Source organism: Helianthus annuus, chromosome 2 (assembly GCF_002127325.2).
Source record: "Helianthus annuus cultivar XRQ/B chromosome 2, HanXRQr2.0-SUNRISE, whole genome shotgun sequence".
Classification (NCBI taxonomy): Eukaryota; Viridiplantae; Streptophyta; class Magnoliopsida; order Asterales; family Asteraceae; genus Helianthus; species Helianthus annuus.
The window spans coordinates 44,347,534-44,368,333 of record NC_035434.2 but is presented as its reverse complement, the minus strand read 5'-3'; the positions used below and the strand labels follow the sequence as shown (position 1 = coordinate 44,368,333).

The window sequence follows — 20,800 nt, the reverse complement described above, 5'->3', positions numbered from 1 at the left end:
GCTGTTGTCGTCGGCAATGGTTCGGGAGCGGGTGATGGTGGTACAGGAGCGGAAATTGGTGGTGGTTTAGAAAAAATGGGTGAGGATGCCCATCTTCTAGACTCGTTTTTGAGAAGACCAATCATCTCAAAAAGCATCGACTCGATTCGATCCATCGACGCATTCCATTCACGAGCGTCCATGATTCACGGGTGGATCACGGTGGCTCTGATACCACTGATGTGGTTCCAACCAGTAATCGATTGGCCAAAGAAAATAGACGGAAACCAGATTAGAATTATAGAAAGATAATCAGACTAATTTCATAATTTCATTCATACCCCAAAATGAAAACGTACAGAAATATAAATAGATAAGTTGCATGCTACAATTCCTAAAAAGATGGGCCCACTACTAACAAACTCTTAACTAATTTTGGTCAGTAACAATTACTACTTTTTCAACGGAAATGTGATGATAATGGTTGCTTCACACGTAGGAATGGTTCACCCCATGCACAAAGCAAGAACATGGACCACGTGCTTTGACCACTTCAAGATGATTCAAAAACCAACCTGGCTCTGATACCACTGATGTGGTTCCAACCAGTAATCGATTGGCCAAAGAAAATAGACGGAAACCAGATTAGAATTATAGAAAGATAATCAGACTAATTTCATAATTTCATTCATACCCCAAAATGAAAACGTACAGAAATATAAATAGATAAGTTGCATGCTACAATTCCTAAAAAGATGGGCCCACTACTAACAAACTCTTAACTAATTTTGGTCAGTAACAATTACTACTTTTTCAACGGAAATGTGATGATAATGGTTGCTTCACACGTAGGAATGGTTCACCCCATGCACAAAGCAAGAACATGGACCACGTGCTTTGACCACTTCAAGATGATTCAAAAACCAACTAAATTGATCGGCAAGTGGACACGTAACAGGTTTCTTCAGATGCGCCAGGGATTATGGCCGGCGGATCGCTCGGCTCTTTTCGGTGGCGTTTTGTTGGCCCTGATTCAAGGGTCGAGAATTACTTCAATACAGTTATTAGTGCGCAACAACCGCAGCCGGTGGTTATTGAAGAGGCGCCGCAGGTGGAGTTGGAGCGTTCTTCGGCGTCATCTCCGTCGTGGTTTGGTGGCAGGGGAGAGGAGGAGAAGCCGAAGTTGAAAGTTCAAGTGTGGGAGAGTTTTGATTCGCCAATGCCGCCTACTTTTTGAGTTTCAGTGACTTTGTTTTGATGTTATTTTGCACAACTGGTTGAAGATCTTTATGTTCTTGGGTATGTTTAGAGTTGCCACAAGTTCGCAGACTTCCACAATTACTTTTCTCATCTTTAGAGAAGTGTTGGATATCTACAATTGTGCAATCCTACATGTCATCAACATAAATATGTATGGGTGAACAAATTAAAACAACCTTAAGGTCCAAACAGGTGATGATGACTACCAAAAGATTTTCTGCAGTTGAATACATCCACTAGACCTGTTTTTAATCAAAACATTCACAGTTGTTTTAAATTCAACAGACGAACAAGAACTGTTTTTTATACAGGTCAACTCAAAATTAACCCGTTTAAAACAAAACTGACCTGACCCGACCGGACCCGAAACCCGTTCCGACCCGGATCCGTTTTCCAAGCCCCCGCAACATCGCGGCGGGGTACTTTTCTAGTTTAAATTAATTATCAAAAATATAATTATCTCAAATAATTTAGTAAATATTTGAATTCAAATTAGGTTTAACAAACTAGATCATATCTTATCTGATTTTTAAATATATTTATTATGATAATAATAACAATAAAAATAAAAAAAACGACAAATAAGAAAATACAAAAAATGTATTGATTGTTATGTGACAATTTAGGGGTAGAAGTTGTAAAACTAAAAAGATGATACGTTTAGCGGAACCAGTTTTTATCTTTCTTTTTTTTTAACTTATCTTTTTTTTTCTTATTCTAGCATCAGGGGTTAGTTTAGGGGTTAGTTACGATATAAACCATATTTATTCTATAAACAATGAGAACAGATCCAATCATATAAAAATTAAATTAGCACATGAAAATTAATCAAGATAATTGATTTTAGCACATATGTGAATGATATTAACACTTTTCTTTATGAATAATTATATTAGTATACATTAAAAACAAAAGAAAGATCAAAATAAAGAATTAATTGTTTGTTAGTATAATTATATGAAATTCAATATAATTGATATTATTTAGGTTATTATTTTATCATTTCTCTATAATTTGTTGTATGATACATCATACTTTTTAAATGTGTTTTACAGTTTGTATACGAAATATGATTTGTAGTTGATGCTATACTACTCTAGTATCAAGCATGTATATTTGGTTTCATTTCACAAACGTGTGATATATACCATGTTAGACACTTGTTTGATATTTTGGTTTGGTTTTTTCAACTTTAAATCTCTTCATAGGTAAGAGACATGCAACATAATGTGTACGTTTGAGGTTATTATTTTGCTTTGTAAACACAAAAAATAATGAATTTTTTTTCTTTTTTGTAAAACAATAAATGTTCAAAATTGTTGAGATCGTCATCAACAAATAAAGATATGCAATCATTCATGACATCATGTCTCATGTGGTCCTTCCTATTGCCCCAAAAGTCTATACGAGTCACGCTATGAAACTTCCAAACATTAAATACGTACTCTATATATGAACCCTCACATAACATAAGCACCTCATCAACACAACACCACACCTCAAAATCTAGTAACCCGACATGTCAATTAAGGAAGACCTAAGGTCGCCTTTGCAACCACCAACATATGGGAATCTAATCACGATCCTGAGCATTGATGGAGGTGGTGTACGAGGAATCATCCCAGGTGTGATCCTTGAATTTCTAGAAGCTGAATTACAGGTACGTACAGTTTACAAGTAGCGTAACATAAATACAAATTCTTTCGTTCTTTTTCTTTCTTAAACTATAGTAAGAAAAACCAATTTTAAAGACTTGTTTAAAACTCGCAGGAATTAGATGGTAAGGATGCAAGACTTGCAGACTATTTTGATGTAATTGCCGGGACAAGCACCGGTGGTATTGTGACGGCTATGTTAACCACACCTAATGAAGAGGGCCGCCCAGTTTTTGCTGCTAAGAATGTTAAAGATTTTTATCGTCAGCATTGTCCTAAAATCTTCTCACATGATAGGTATTCATCATTAGTCAATTTAATTGTGACAACTTTTGTTCTAAATATTGGTTGATAACCTTTTTCATGCACGGTGATAATTAGCATACCCTTGTTTGAGTTTCCGGCATTTATCTTTCAATATTTTTTTAAAATAGTTATGAGTGAAGATAACGTTAAATGCTGAGAACGGTTAATCATGTATCATGTGGTGGCGTTGATAGCTGACAAACAAAAGGGTACATGCACATGCACTAATCGGTCTTTGTCCCGATTGCTGAGTGTTATTTGCCTTATGTCCAAGGCTTGATGCAAAACTAGTATCGAGCCGGGGTCTCATTGGAAGCAACCTCTCTATTCCTACGGGGTAGAGATAAGGCTGTCTACATCTTAGTCTCCTCAGACCCAACCTTTGTTTTGCTATGGGTGGAACTTACTGAGTATGATGATGATGATGACGATGAGTTATGAGTGAAGAAGAGAGAAAAATATAAAAAAAAGAGTATTTTTTTTACTTTTTAGTGTAAAATGTGGATGGAAATAACAAAACTGATGTGAATACTTTAAAAAATATAATATTAAATTAACATAAAAACATTTTTAAAATACCACTAGTCATAAAGACATTACTATTCAGTTGATTTTGTATTATATATTTTTCAAATCATTAAACTTGTATAATAGATGATATCTTGTATAAATGGAAAAGTATTTTCCTTTCACCCTAAATTGAGTAAGAACATTCACAATAACTCTATCATATATCCTATATCTACACCCTGTTTTTATAATTTAAAAAAATATTACAATAGCTTTCTATATATAAAAATCTTGTCTTTATCTTCTATCAAATTATTATGAATGTATAAAAAATAAGGAATATAAAAAATAAGTGTTTATTCTTAAGACATAGATACTGAGATACAAATGATGGATGAGATGTGAAACCTTTTCTAGGATAAGAGATAAATTTTGAAAAGTGTGATTTTTAGTTAAACAATAGGATAAAATATGGTGTAGCTTCATAACCCATCCATCAACCCCTCTCATATCTTTAGAATTTAAAAAAAAAAAAAATCTACTAAAAACTCACTACATCCCATCAACCATTGCTCTATCTCATCCTTATATTTAAAAAAAATGTTACACTAGCTTTCATATATACAAAGCTATTACTCATTTCCCATCAAAATATTTTGAGTGTATATGATAAAACACTTTTTTTTCACTAAGCAAAGGGCTCAATTATATTATATTATTCCATATATAACTTTGCAACAATTTTGTGCATCATCACTTGCACATTGTGCATTGGGTGACTTTCAAAAAAAAAAGTTTATTTTTTACTTTTAACCCTAAGGTTTTTATCTTTTACAATTTTAACCCTACATAATTTGTTTTTTTAACTTTAACCCAAAACTTTTCATTATTTGCAATTTAACTTCAAAAACTTTTCATTATTTGCAATTTAACTTCACAACTTTTGTCACTTATACTTTTCATCTTTCAAATTTTCGTTTTACGTATAGTTCTAAATTTTTCGAGTTAATACGACGCAGTGTGCATGTGTGGTTCAACGTTTTTACCTCTATTTTTCCATGTTTGACAAGTTCGTCACAACATGCATATCCTAGGTCGAGTCGGTATTGGTGGTCGATGACGGTTGTGTGACATTAGTACTATTTGACACCGTTTTACGCCCCGCCGCAACGCGGGTGTGCTTTGGGGGGTTTTCAAAGAAAAAATGGTTATGCATATGGTTGTCGTAACGTTGGCTTTGTGGGTTTTCCAAAAAAAAAAAAGTTTTTTTTACTTTTCACGCAAAAGTATTTCATAAATTACTTTTAACTCAAAACTATTTGTTTTTTTTTTTTTACTTTCCCAAAACTTTTTATTTTTTGCAATCTATTCTCATAACTTTTTTTTTACTTTCAACTTTGATCCTTTATAGTTTTCATTTTTCACAAATTTTTCGCTTTATGCTTGGTTCTAAATTTTGTGACTTAACACATCGCAACGTGCGTCTTTAGTTTAACGTTTTTATGTTTCGTTCTAAATTTTGCGAGTTAACACGACGCAACGTGCGTGTGTGGGTGAACGTTTTTACATCGTCTATTTTTTCCCCGTTTGACAGGTTTAACATAACGTGCGGGTCCTAGATTGACTTAGTTATAACTAAAAAATCCCCGCCGCATTGCGGCGGGTCGCAATCCTAGTTTTATATAAATGGGAACAAAAGTAAAATTATGATAACTAGAATTACGACCCGCCGCAATTGCGGCGGGGATTCTTTAGTTATAACTAAGTCGATTTAGGACCTACACGTTATGTTGAACCTGTGAAACGGGAAAAACAACAGACGATGTAAAAACGTTCACTCACACACGCACGTTGCGTGGTGTTAACTCACAAAGTTTAGAACGCGTAAAAACGGTACACCACGCACGCACATTGCGATGTGTTAACCCACAACATTTAGAACGAAGCATAAAGCGAAAAATTGCGAAAAATGAAAACTATAAAAGACTAAATTTGAAAGTAAAAAAAAATTGTGAGGATAGATAGTAAAAGATAAAAAGTTTTGGGTTAAAAGTAAAGAAAACAAATAGTTTTGGGTTAAAAGTAATTTAGAAAATACCTTTAGGTGAAAAGTGAAAATATCAATTTTTTTTTTGAAAAACACCCAAAGCATTGGGTACAAGACATAGATGCACAAAAAGGTTGCTAATTTATGGTTTTTTTAATAACTTCTTAAAGTATAGTAAACTACGGTTTTATTAAGAGCATAATTCTATTACATGTTAAAGTTGTAAGGAAAAGTCAAAAGGAAAATGAAAAAAAAAAAAAAAAAGCATTTACAACAACTCTATATCTCTCACTCCTCATCCCTTGTATTTTTTAGAGAAATCAAATAAATCCCTTAAAATTGTTTCTCGTTATTTATCTCTATAGTTTTTTTAAAAAAATTTTTGGGTTGATGTAAATGAAAAGAAAAAGAAAAATAACAAAATAAGAATAAAGAAGTATTATTTAATTTAATAAAAATAAATATAGAAAATAGAATATAAGAGTACTAGGTTAGAACCCCGTGTAATACACGGGTTAAATAAATGTAATTTTATATATCAAATAATAAAAAAATATTTTTAAAACCTCATTTATTACACGGGTTGAATAAATGTATTTTTATATAACAAATAATAAAAAATATATCTTTAAAAATCTCATTTATTACATGGGTTGAAAAAATGTAATTTTACATATTAAATAATAAAACGTTATATCTTTAAGAACCATGCGTATTGTACGGGTTGAGTAAATTTAATTTTATATATTAAATAATGAAAAAAGTTACATTTTTAAGAATCTTATGTATTGTACGGGTTGAGCACATGTAATTTTATATACCAATCAATAAAAAGTTTTATCTTATTATATCTTTATAAACCCTGTGTATAATAAATATTTCAAAAGATTATATTATCTCCTATACGAATTATTTAAATTTAATTTTATAATTATCTTTTAATTAATATTAATTATCTATAATTAAGTAGGAGATAGAGATGAGAAAACTAAAAAATAGATGGCTCCAATGAATGACATGTGTCCTAAAATTGGTTTCTTTTATTATATAGTATACGGAGTTGTAGGTAAACTCATGCGGTAAACCACTTTACCGAATAGGTAAACCCTGCCATCAACCAGTTTACCGAACAAGATCATGCAATGCGGTGAACCTTCACCGATTCGGTGAGAGTGTGGGGGGGGGGGGGATGGGCGTGTGGTGGGGTCCATTCCTGCTCAACCAATCACATATTTTTTTCTTTTTTTAAAAAAAAGTTTACCTAAATCTCATTAGGTAAATCACCGCCAACATTTTTGATTATTAGGTAACTTATTTAGGTGAATTGACATGGCAATGTGTGATTGAATGAATTAGGAGTTTACCTGTTTAGAATAGGTAACCACTCCCTTCACCCTAAAATGTTTTTAAAAGCTGATAAAACAAAATTTAGAAAAGTTATATTACATAGTTATTACATGGTTGGAGGTAGAAATGGGATGTGAATCCTCTAACCAAGTTCTATTACCTCAAAATGACACACATCCAAAATTTCAAAAGCTTAAGTGTCAGCTTTTAATATAGCTCCTTTTAAGTTAACTATAAGGGGATATATTAGTGTTGCCTTGAGTGAAATTTCAAAGTTTAGGTTGTATGGTGGAGGATAAAGTTTTTAGAAGTTTTATCACGTTATATTAGTGTCATGTAAGCGTCATGTAGGTTTTAGAACAATAATGACGCCCTCTTAAAAAATGATGCTGTGAAATAAACCTCTTAACTATTAACAAAAAAAAAAAGAAGGAAAAAAAGAAAATTTTATTGGTTGTAGCAAATGGAGCTCACTAGATCAATCCCTTAACGCTCCTTATTAAATTGGCGAACTATAAAATGGTGTCTTTTTTAACGAGGGAGGAGTGATGCGGAAGTGCACCCAACTAAAGATGATTGAGAGCATAGCCCCACACCTAGTGATCTTATAGTTACTTTCCATTGATTCTCTAAGACTAAACGGTATGGGGCTGGCTGAGGCCCGGCTTGGCCCGGCGCCGGTCCCCCACACCGCCCCCCACAGGCCCGGCTCGTCCTTTCCGTCACCCAGCAGCCGAACTCGACGGGGCTCTTCTCCTCTCTCCTAACACACACACACATCTATACATACATATATATATATACATATAAAAGGGTTCATCCCCCATCCCCCTAGGTCCATCCCCTCCAAGCCGAGCCTACGTGGCGCTGACGTGGCGGCCATCCCCTTGGGGATGGGGCTCTCCATACCCACTAGTCTAAGGGGTTGTTTGTTTACCTCTTAACGAGGCTTTTAATGGTTCAGAGCGGCTTTTACTGGGTTAACACTTAATGGTCCAGACTGTTTGTTTCGTGAGTAGATGTCTGAATGGTTCAGACATTTGCTTCTGAATGATTAAGTATTATACAGAGTCTGAATGGTTATGACCTCTAATCTGAATTGGTCAGACATTTGTCTTTGAGGAGTTAAACATTATACTAGCTCTTAATGATTTATACATCTTACTGGTTTAGCACTTAATAGTTCAGACCTCTTACTGGTTCAGCATTTAACCATTCAAAAGTTGCCAAACATCCCCTAATATTTTGACTTTTTTATGTGATACATGCTTTAATTGCTTTTAAACATTAGTATGTTAGTTACAATTAGTATATTATCATCCATTATTAATGCATATTATATGAAAATCTACAGTTCTTCAAATGTTCATAAGGAAGAACATCATCGTCGTCATTATCATCATCGTCTAATCGAAAAAGGTTCGTTTCTTGGAACTTTATATATATATAAACTGAAAATTTTTCATATTTTGTTTTGAATCCTAGTGTCAGAAACAATAAATCTTATATGTAAGATTTTCATTTACTTTTAAGTTTTTATGATTGAAAAAATGTGTGATTCATGTTATTAGGCAAATGACGAGGGTATTTTTGTAATAATAACCTCAACAGTCATAAGGAGTTTCAAAAACTCAGGAATCCCCGACACCTCAAAATGACTTATTCCGCTTGTATTAAAAAGTCCTTTACAAAAGTCATTTACAAAAGTCCTTTTAAGTTATCCAAACATCATTTCTCCTTATTAACTTTTTCAAACATCATTTCTCCTTATTAACTTTTAAGAAAAAGTGAATAAGTTAATAAGGAGATTCTAAATGGAATCCCAAACATGGCCTTAGTGTTCTACATAGAACATTCCTATATATATATATATACACACACATATGTATATATGTATTATGTTCATTTGTGAACCTCCCTCTATTTGTGAACTAAATAAACCAATCTAGACCACTCATCTTCTTGAGCTTTTCTTTTTATTATTTAAAAAGGTATTATAGGAGGCAAAAATATTGTTTTTTTAATTGTTTTTTGACTTTTAAATAAATTACCCTCTAATTTTTAAATGACCAAAACCTTTTCATACGTTTATATACACATGTCTATAATTATTTTTAGCTAAGAAATTGGTTTTTATACACATGTGTATAATTGTTGTTCCCTGATCAATTTTGGTTTTATACACATGTGCATAGTGACTGTTTGTTGTTCGCTAAACGATTTGGGTTTTATGCACATGTGTATAATTATTATTAGCTAAGAAATTGGTATTTATACACATGTGTGTAGTGACTGTTTGTTTTTTATACGCAACAACTAGACACACTGTCATTGTACATATATTTTTCACACACATGTGTATGATTGGAGACAAAAATCATTTAATTCTTATTGGAGAGAGAAAATATTTAAACTTTACGATTATACCCTCTCTTTATTTTTTAATCTATAAAAACAAAAAAACAAAAAAGAAAGAATGGTCCAGATTAGTTCATTTTGTTTACAAAACCATTAGGTTCACTCTTCAACCCTATATATATATATATATATATAGAGAGAGAGAGAGAGAGAGAGTGCGTAAAATACAATATGTTGGAAATATTATAAATAATATTAAAGAGGAACATACAAGTTGGTATGTTTCCTCCATCCCACATTGGTGGAGTGATTGAAGTTTGAGTGGTTTATAAGGGATTATCCCTTATGGGCCTCCAAAGTGTTAAATGGGTTGAGAAGTGGGTGAAGCCCACACGCGCGCCGAGCCGAGCCGAGCCGCGAGCTCGCGAATGGTCGCGTTTGAGTCGCGAATGGGCGCGTTTGAGGCGCACTTTGCACTTCGATCGTCGCGAGGAGCTTTTATTTTTAGCTAAGGTCTGGTCAGGTGGGTCAGATCTGGGGTTCAAATGAGATAAGGAGATAGAGATTAATTCGAAACAGTGGGGGTTATCCCATACTGATTCGAATTCGTATTGGATAGCTGTTCTGTAACCGAATTCGTATGGATATGCATCCAGAAAAACGAATTCGTATGGGATTAGGTATATCTCTCCACGTTTTTCTCATTCTTTGGTGAATCCTAAACCTATAAATTGAAGGCTCCTGCTACCCATTTATACACACACAATTTCGCAGCTCTCTCTCTCCCTACTGTGTGTTCGTGTTTTCGTTCCAGCTTCTGCGTTTTCTGGTTTCCATTGCTGTTGGAATACCAGATCAGTTCTGCATTAAATCCTGGGAGTTTACGCTGCAGCTCACAGCAATACGAGCGCGTAAAATCCTTTAAGGACAGGAGTTTTTCCGTGCAGTTCAAGGCTTTCGTTCAAGGATCTTCGTTCTCACTCGCCAGGTTGGTTTTAATTTACTTGTTCTTTAAATTCGTCCGACAACGGGACAGTCTCCTTCTACCTTTCTTTAATCAGTTTGCTCAAGTTGGAACAAACTGGTTTGGCTGATAACTCGGTAATTAATAAATTAATTGTTGATTAAATTATTTTTCAACAATCTTAAAGGATTTTATTTTGTGTTTTAATCAACAGAATTAATGGACTCTGAACTACCAACAGCCAATCTGAGATTCATGAATCAAGAGTTTGTCAAGTTGGACAGATTCGATGGTCAGAACTATACCCGCTGGGCGGACAAGGTTAAGTTCATGCTAGTTGTGCTGAAACTTTACTATATCCTTGATCCTGACTTGCCTGCAATCCCTGATGACCCTCCTGGTGAAGCAGGAGAGCTCCCAAATGAAGATTTGGCAAGGCAAAGACTTATCCGTAAGGAAGCTGAAGATCTTTGCCTGGGTCACATCAAAAATTCCCTTTCGGATCGTCTCTATGACTTGTACGCGCCAATAAAAAGTGCTAGAGAATTGTGGAAAGCTTTGGAAGATAAGTACAAGGCTCATGAAGAAGGTACTAACAAATACCTTATTGCCAAGTACCTAGACTTCCAAATGGTCGATGACAAGTCAATCTTGGAGCAGGTGCATGAACTCCAAGTTCTTGTTAACAAATTGACTGCACTTTCTATTCCGCTGCCAGAAATATTTCAAGTAGGGGTTATTATTGCAAAATTGCCTCCTGGTTGGAAGGATTTCTCAAAGAGAATGATGCACAAGTCTGAGGACTACTCTTTGGATGAACTGTTGAAGCACCTTCGAATTGAGGAGGAAACGCGCAACAGGGACAAAAGAGGTAAAGTCGGATCGAGTGTGAATCATGTTGCTGGTGGATCTGGTCAAAAGGGAAAAGGGGCATCATCAAGGAATAAGAAGTTTACAGCACCAAAGAAGAAAGAATTCAAGAAGTCACAACACACTAACAACCATCAACCAAAGAGGTCTGGTAAATGTCATGTTTGTGGAGAAACAGGGCATTATGCACGAGAGTGCTCTCAGAGGAAATCTGGATCCACGGTTGGTTCTACGAGTGCTATTGATGTTGAGAAAGTCACCAATCTAGTGGCCAATGTGGGTCTTGGTGAAGTCAACATGCTTTCTCAATATACACGCATTGTGGCATGTAGAGGATGGTTTTTGGATTCTGGAGCCACTGTTCATGTTTGTGGGAATCGTGGCTCGTTTCTTACTTATGCTCCTGTTCCTCAAGGAACAGTGGTGGTATGTGCTGATGGACATCGTGTAGAGGTTCGAGGTAAAGGCACGGTGCGTCTAAACTTCAGAGATGGTCAAGTGGTTACTCTTCAGGACGTGTTGCATGTTCCTGGTATCACCAAGGGTCTTGTTTCTGCTGATAAGTTTGATCGGAATGGTTACAAGCTGGTTATCAAGAATCTCCGTGTGAAGTTTTCTCTAAATGACATCTATGTGGGTCAAGCAAAGAACACGGGTGGAATGTATCGTCTTGACTTAGCTGAAGATGGGATTGGTGAAGAAGAAGATTCGGATCAAGGGGGCGTTTCAGTGATTGACGGGTTTGGGAATGAAAGTGATAGTGATAGTGGTGGTAGTGTTAGTTCTAGTATTGGTGAATGTAATGCAATTGGTTTTGATTTGAATGAAATTATGTCTTCTGATTATATCGCTTGTTCAATTTCTTTATGGCATAAACGTTTAGCTCATACAAATATTAAAAACATTGAAAAAATGCAAACTAAAGGTTTATTAAAATTAAATGATAAAGACTTTGAAAAATGCGAAACTTGTGTTAAATCAAAATTCACAAAGAAACCTTTTCCAAGTGTTCCTAAACGCAATACATCACTACTAGAACTAATTCATTCAGATATTTGTGAACTGAATGGAGTTCTTACTCGTGGGGGTAAGAGATACTTTATCACTTTCTGTGATGACTCGAGCCGATACTTATATGTTTATTTGTTGCATTCAAAAGACGAAGCTTTTGAGGCATTCAAAATATATAAGGCTGAGGTTGAAAAACAAAAGGAGAAACGCATTAAAATTCTTCGCTCGGACAGAGGCGGAGAATACTTTAACCGAAAGTTTGATGCATTCTGCGAAGAAGAAGGCATCATACATGAGAGAACTGCACCATATACTCCCCAACAAAATGGTTTGGCTGAGAGAAAGAACCGAACCTTGGTAGAGATGGCTAACTGTATGTTAAACCAATCAGGTCTACCTCGTAATATGTGGGGGGAAGCTGTGTTAACCGCATGTTATGTTCATAATAGGATCACTAGTCGTGTGATACCTACGAGTCCATATGAGTTATGGAAAGGAAGAAAACCAAACCTAGAGCATTTGAGGGTTTGGGGTTGTCTTGCTTACTATCGCGTACCTGATCCAAAGACACTCAAACTGGGAGAACGAGCTTTCAAGAGTGTATTCATTGGATATGCTTCGCATAGTAAATCTTACCGATTGTTGGATGACGAATCAGGTATAGTTGTAGAATCCAGAGATGTGGAATTCTTTGAGAACAAGTTTTCTAGAGATGATGAAAACTCAAATGGCACCACAACTTCTAGTACTTCTGAGAAAAGGGTTCAACCCTCACCAATAGTTGAAGAACCAAGGAAAAGTACTAGAGTTAGAAAAGAGAAAAGTTATGGAGATGATTTCTTTTCTTACCTGGTTGAAGGAACTCAAAAGAAAGTGACGAGAGAGGTCATTTTTGCTGTAAATTTGGATGATGATCCTAAAACGTTCAACGAGGCAATGTCATCAAGAGATGCTCCTTTGTGGAAGGAGGCAGTCAATGATGAAATGGATTCCATTATGGGAAATGGAACTTGGGAGTTAGCTGATCTACCCAAGGGAAAGAAACCTATTGGATCCAAATGGATCTTCAAAAGAAAGTATCATCCAGATGGATCCATCTCTGCCTATAAAGCGAGATTAGTGGCTAAAGGGTATAGGCAGAGAGAAGGGGTCGACTATTTTGATACCTATGCACCTGTGGCTAGAATAGGTTCTATTAGAACTCTAATAGCGGTGTCTGCTTTGAAAGGGCTGTACATCCATCAAATGGATGTAAAGACAGCATTTCTAAATGGGTATCTAAATGAGGAGATTTATTTGGAGCAACCAGAAGGGTTTGTGATGCCTGGACAAGAGAACAAAGTGTGTAGACTTATTAAATCTCTGTATGGTTTGAAGCAAGCTCCTAAACAGTGGCATGAGAGATTTGACACCACTGTGACTGCTTTCGGGTTTCGACACAACAGTGCTGACAGATGTATTTATACTAAATGCGAACCCGGTTATACAGTCGTGATTTGTCTCTATGTTGATGATATGTTGATCATTAGCACTCACCTTGAAGGTATTTCTGAAACAAAGAAATATTTGTCCTTGAACTTTAAGATGAAAGATCTAGGAGAAGTTGATACTATTCTTGGGATCAAGGTGAAGAGAACTGGAAGTCAGATTTCTCTTAGTCAATCTCATTACATAGAGAAAATTCTGACTAAGTTTCAACACTTAAATATTAAAGAGTTTAATACTCCATTTGATCCAAGTGTGAAACTTAATGTGAACTCTGGAAGAGCAGTGGCTCAACTGGAGTATGCGAGTGCTATTGGAAGTATGATGTATGCAACGCATTGCACTCGTCCTGATATTGCTTTTGCTGTAAGCAAACTGAGTCAGTACACTGTTAACCCAGGGACAGAACACTGGAAGGCAGTGGGTAGAGTACTTGGATACCTGAAAAGGACCAGTAACTTAGAACTGACATACACGTCTTCTTCCAGAATACTTGAAGGTTATTCTGATGCAAGCTGGATTGATCGCACCAATGATTCAAAATCTACAAGTGGGTGGATTTTCACTCTAGCAGGAGGAGCAGTTTCTTGGGCGAGCAAGAAACAGACGTGTATTGCCCACTCAACTATGGAAGCTGAGCTCATAGCGCTAGCTGCGGCTGGTAAGGAAGCAGAGTGGATTAGAGATCTACTTACTGACATCCGTCTGTGGGATGTTCCAATGCCGTCTATTCCCATGTATTGTGATAGTGAGGCCACACTATCTAAAGTATACAACGCAGTGTATAATGGGGGATCAAGACACATAGGTCTTCGGCACAATTATGTGAGACAACTGCTTGAAAGTGGTACCATCAAGGTTGTCTATGTCAAGACAAGTAAGAACTTGGCAGATCCATTTACTAAACCTCTGACGAGAGATTTGGTTGTGAATACCGCGAGAGACATGGGTCTAAAACCACAATAGAATCGTTAGTGATGGAAACCCAACTTGAACTTAGTGCTCCTATTTCTCAAGTTTAATGGGTAACAACGAAGTCACTTAACGATAGAAGGTACTATCAAATTTGATAGATCCATGTGAGGTATGATAGTACGTCGTTGCCGAGAACAAGGGTGAGCTTATGCTCTTAACAAAGTTTTGGAGGCATCCAAGCAACGTGGATGATGTAAAACTTTGCCTATATGATCTAGGGGTGGTGCCGCCTCGAGTGAAGATTAGTGGTTTATCTTCTAAAGGGTCATGAAAAGGATTTATAGCGCACGGCCATATTCGCGCTCAGTGAGAACGCAAAGTCAGCTGGTGGTGTGTGGGGGTAAACCGAAGGGGGCTATCAGGTTAATGGTTTAATTCCATAGGACACTATCTAATCTGTCTCTTCTTGTTTATCAACATAAACTTGGTTTAATCTTCGTGACACCTAGTGACATCATTAGTCTAAGTGAAAGGAAACATTCCAACTTGGTGGGGGATTGTTGGAAATATTATAAATAATATTAAAGAGGAACATACAAGTTGGTATGTTTCCTCCATCCCACATTGGTGGAGTGATTGAAGTTTGAGTGGTTTATAAGGGATTACCCCTTATGGGCCTCCAAAGTGTTAAATGGGTTGAGAAGTGGGTGAAGCCCACACGCGCGCCGAGCCGAGCCGAGCCGCGAGCTCGCGAATGGTCGCGTTTGAGTCGCGAATGGGCGCGTTTGAGGCGCACTTTGCACTTCGCACGTACGCATCGTCGCGAGGAGCTTTTATTTTTAGCTAAGGTCTGGTCAGGTGGGTCAGATCTGGGGTTCAAATGAGATAAGGAGATAGAGATTAATTCGAAACAGTGGGGATTATCCCATACTGATTCGAATTCGTATTGGATAGCTGTTCTGTAACCGAATTCGTATGGATATGCATCCAGAAAAACGAATTCGTATGGGATTAGGTATATCTCTCCACGTTTTTCTCATTCTTTGGTGAATCCTAAACCTATAAATTGAAGGCTCCTGCTACCCATTTATACACACACAATTTCGCAGCTCTCTCTCTCCCTACTGTGTGTTCGTGTTTTCGTTCCAGCTTCTGCGTTTTCTGGTTTCCATTGCTGTTGGAATACCAGATCAGTTCTGCATTAAATCCTGGGAGTTTACGCTGCAGCTCACAGCAATACGAGCGCGTAAAATCCTTTAAGGACAGGAGTTTTTCCGTGCAGTTCAAGGCTTTCGTTCAAGGATCTTCGTTCTCACTCGCCAGGTTGGTTTTAATTTACTTGTTCTTTAAATTCGTCCGACAACGGGACAGTCTCCTTCTACCTTTCTTTAATCAGTTTGCTCAAGTTGGAACAAACTGGTTTGGCTGATAACTCGGTAATTAATAAATTAATTGTTGATTAAATTATTTTTCAACACAATATTCATTAACGTACGAACATACACGATGAAATTACACACGTTGTAAAACTCAAAACCTAATTACGCATGTTGAAAAATCATAACCATGCGTGATTAAGTTTTTTCTACATGCGTGATTATGGTTTTAAGTTTTATAATGTGTATAATTTCATCGTGAACGACCGTACGTTAACATTCCCATATATATATATAATATGATAGTTTATAAGGTTGTATACTTGTATATCCATGTAATTATTGTTATTTTTAATTAATTAATTACTTTATTTTAGTTTTTCAAATTCGCGCCTATAAAAAACATATTCCTCTTAGGTTAATTTTTTTTTCTTAAAAAGGGTTATTTGATATTGATTTCCAATTGTTTGCTTGAAACCGAGTTCTATGATATGTAAAACCGGATATATGATATATACAGGGGTGCAAACGAGTCGAGCTGAGTTCGACTAGCCTTGAGCTTGTTTAATTTATGAAAGCTCGAGGTCGAGGTCGAGCTCAACTCGATTCAAGCTTTGTTTCTAAAGCCCGAGCTCGGCTCGGATATAGTTTTTCAAGAAATCGACTAGCTTATCATTTATTAATTAATTTATATTAATCATAACTATTATTTCATATATAATTTTGTTATATTCTCAAAATTCTATAAACAGCAATTATTATTATTATTATTATTATTATTATTATTATTATTATTATTATTATTATTATTATTATTATTATTATTATTATTATTATAGGGTGAGACTCAAATAGAAAGTTTATTTTGGCTAGGAAGGATAGGAAGCAATAGAATTATGACATGTAGCATAATTTAAAATAAAGAGGAAGGGTATTTTAGTCAATCGGATCCAATCTTTTTCCTTCTTCTCCCCCAGTAACTTCAAAACCCACCATTTTCAAAACCTACCATTTTCAAAACCCACCATCTTCAACATTTTCTTCACTTTCTATCTCAATAATCACTACATTATAGTGCGATTTTCATCACCAATCAATAATTCAAACACCCAATCAACGTGTTCTTTAACTTTTTTTGAAGAAACCCAGTTTAACTTCATACAATATCTCATTTTTTCCCGTGATTTTGAAGCGAATCACTTGATCCGTTCGATTCGATCGCTGATAATTGTTTCTATCATTCAAATTTCGTCAATCGTTGAAGAAATCGGCTTCGATTCATGTAAGAAATTCTTGAATTGCATTTTTACGATCTAGGTTTTTGAATTTAGTCATTACGTTTTACGATGTTGACGGGGGTCTGGGGGCAGCACCCCTGGGAGCAGGGTCCAAGGGGCAAAGCCCCCTGGCTGGGTCAGCTTGGAAAAACTTTTTTTTTATTAAATTGCTTTAATAAAACTGCATCAGAAAATTTAATTTTTTGTAAATTTCGTAGACAATTTTTGATTTCCTATTTCTTGGTTCAGACAATTCACGGACAAAACATACCTTGGATCAATGTATTTTAGAGAAAACACTTTCTTTTGTGTTTTTAAGCCATTGCGTTTTAGAAATAAGACATTTTTATGTGTTTTCTGGCCATTGCGTTTTAGAAAAACACATTTTTAAGTGTTTTTAGTCATTGCGTTTTAGGTAAAACATATTTTTATGAGTTTTTAGTCCATTGCGTTTTAGAGAGAACACTTTCTTTTGTGTTTTTAGGCCATTGCATTTTAGAATATAAAACATTTTTATGTGTTTTCTGGGCAATTGCGTTTTAGAAAAACATATATTTGAAGTGTTTTTAGTCCATTTTGTTTTAGGTAAAACACATTTTTTATGTGTTTTCAGTCCATTATATTTTAGAAAAAAGACATTTTTATGTGTTTTCTGGCCATGACGTTTTAGAAATAAGACATTTCTTTGTGTTTTTGGTGCATTGCGTATTAGGTAAAACACATTTTTGAAGTGTTTTTTTTAATCCATTGCGTTTTAGAAAGTAAACTTTCTTTTGTTTTTTTAGACTATGGTGTTTTAGAAATAAGACATTTTTATGTGTTTTCTATCCATTGTGTTTTACAAATAAGACATTTCTTTGTGTTTTTGGTTCATTGCGTTTTAGAAAAAAGTCATTTTTTTACGTTTTTTTTATTGCATTTTACGCAACTGAGTTTTTTTTCATTGCGTTTTACGCAACTGGGTTTTCGAAAAATCTTTTCGAAAATATAGCAATAGTATACTCGTTTTAAAGATAAAAAAAAATGCTCTTTTGTGCAATTTTTATAAAAAAAAATAAAGACGTATGAAAAAGTTATTAACGTTTAAAAATGAGTGGGAATTGGAGGAGAGAGAAACTATTGTCCTGGATTGATTAGAATCCCCTTACACAAACCCACACGACTCTTTTCTTCTCTTCAATTTCAATCATTTAATCTTAGCCCTTGATTAAATTAATTGATGGTCAAAATTACTTTCTAGCCTTTCTAGACAAAAAAAAAACTTGCTATTATATCCTACCCCTATAGATATATGCTTAGTATATTAATTAGAAATTATATAAAGAGTGGGCTCTTTTAGGCTCGCAAGTCTGCTCGAGCTCGATAAGCAAAACTCGGGCTTGGGCTCGTTTATTAAACGAGTTTGGTTTTTAGGCTCGGGCTCGAGGCCGTTTAAGCTTGACTCGTTTTGAGCTTTTTCCGAGCCGAGCTTGAGTAACACAACTCGTTTGCAACCCTATTGATATCATATAATGGTTGGTTGTGGGGTTCAATTAGTAATTTTAATCGAATTATATTAATGTGTGTGTAGTGGTGACTCCTGCGGTTACTGCGGTTACGGTGACTAAAAACGCTATTAATTATATAGCGGGCCCAAAACACACCGGAAAACACCTACACCGGATTATTAAAGATAAAGTAAAAGAAAGAAGACTTCATGAAGCATTAACAAATGTTGTGATTACGGCATTTGACGTTAAATCTATGCAACCTGTGATCTTCTCGAGCTATGAGGTATTCGTTGCACATAATACCGTCCGACCAGTTTTCATCATAAGACATATTGATGGTTATATTTGTTTGACCAGGTGAAGAAAAATCCCGATCTTGATGCCAAGGTTTCTGATATATGCATTGGAACTTCAGCGGCCCCGGTTTATCTCCCTGCCCACAAATTCCAAACTAAAGATTCTGAAGGAAATTTACTTAGGGAATTCAATCTTATCGATGGTGGAGTGATAGCTAATAACCCGGTTGGCAAAATACTTTAATAATAGCTTATGTGATCATTAATACAAAATTCATGTAATGAACAAACAAATCCATGTTATAAAGTATAAAAGTTAGCCTTAATACCTATATTTTTGCAGGTTTTGGTTGCGATAAGTGAAGTTACTAAGGAAATAACGTCAGGAAGTACCGATTTTTTCCCAATAAAACCAATGGAATATGGTCGGCTTCTTGTTTTGTCATTAGGCACAGGGACTTCGAAATGTCAAGAACATGATGCTACAGTGTGTTCTCAATGGGGCGTTATACAGTGGCTAACTGCTGGTGGCTCGCATCCGTTGCTGGATATTTTTACTCAGGCTAGTGGAGACATAGTTGACTACCATCTCTCTACCGTCTTTCAAGCCCTTCACTCAGAAGAAAATTATCTTCGAATTCAGGTATTTTGTGAATATTTTTCAAAGAAAAAAATGATTTTAATAATCTAAATTGTATTTATTAAAGTATGTTACATCACACAGGATGACACTTTAAGAGGTAAGTTAGCTACGTTGGATTGTGCAACCGAAGATAACTTAGAGAATCTTGAGAAGGTGGGACGGAAGTTGTTGAAGAAACAAGTGAGCAGGGTTAATCTAAGCACTGGCATATACGAGCCCTATCATCATACTACCAACGAGAAGGCTTTAAAAAAGTACTTTTACCTTCAAATTATTTCATTATTATGTTTTTTCTTCTTTTTAGTACTTGTGCATTTTCTTATTGCCATCTTGCATTTTATAAAAAAATGGTAGGTTTGCAGCAATACTCCATGAGGAGAAGAATGTTCGAAATTTGAGATCGCCACATACTAATAAAGGAGGTGATAATCAAGTAGTGTCGATGGAAGACGAAACTGCACGTTTGCGAAGAATGTCAATACTCTCGCATCATACTCTTCCAAATTTACACAACCTCAACACGAACTAAAATTCCTTTCAAATATAACATAAAAAAATAAATCCCTTGTTATTATTATATTTTCTTTCTAAATATATCCTTTAAGACTTTAAGAGGCATATGCCTCAATCAAGTATATTTAAGGTAAATCAATTATGTTCTAGATTTTTTTTCAAACGCCAACTCACACACCCACTAGATCTAATCTTAAATCTACATCAAAGTCCACTACGAAACTAGAACCCTACTTAACAGAGACTCCTTACTGCTACACTAGAAGCTCTTTAGTTCTTATATATTCCAATTGAAAGGTATATCAGTCACTTGTATGCTTATCTTTACTCGACCAATCATGATGCTTCTAATTTTTGCTCATAACAACATAAAGCTAGGTATAATATGCATAACAATACATGTAAAATAAGTGTACATAAATGATATGGTTGGCTATGTTCATTAATTAGCCTTTTAAGTCCAACTGGACCCATATAGAGCACTAGACGTTAGAGATA

The 20,800-nt window shown here is 35.4% G+C and overlaps 1 protein-coding gene across 2 annotated transcripts; it reads left to right on the top strand.

Annotated features, from left to right (window-relative positions):
- The first annotated feature begins 2,710 nt into the window (after positions 1 to 2,710).
- Positions 2,711 to 20,441, top strand: LOC110913988 (patatin-like protein 2). 2 transcript variants are annotated; one of them, XM_022158806.2, is made up of 8 exons: positions 2,711 to 2,899; positions 3,010 to 3,191; positions 8,459 to 8,523; positions 18,988 to 19,133; positions 19,208 to 19,372; positions 19,490 to 19,789; positions 19,871 to 20,043; positions 20,144 to 20,441. In XM_022158806.2, the coding sequence occupies exons 1-8, from the start codon at positions 2,759 to 2,761 to the stop codon at positions 20,316 to 20,318; spliced, it is 1,347 nt and encodes a 448-aa protein (XP_022014498.1). In that variant the 5' UTR covers positions 2,711 to 2,758; the 3' UTR covers positions 20,319 to 20,441. The 2 variants fall into 2 exon arrangements, with proteins under 2 accessions (XP_022014498.1, XP_022014493.1); XM_022158801.2 differs by having other exon boundaries at positions 18,931 to 19,133.
- Positions 20,442 to 20,800: the final 359 nt, after the last annotated feature.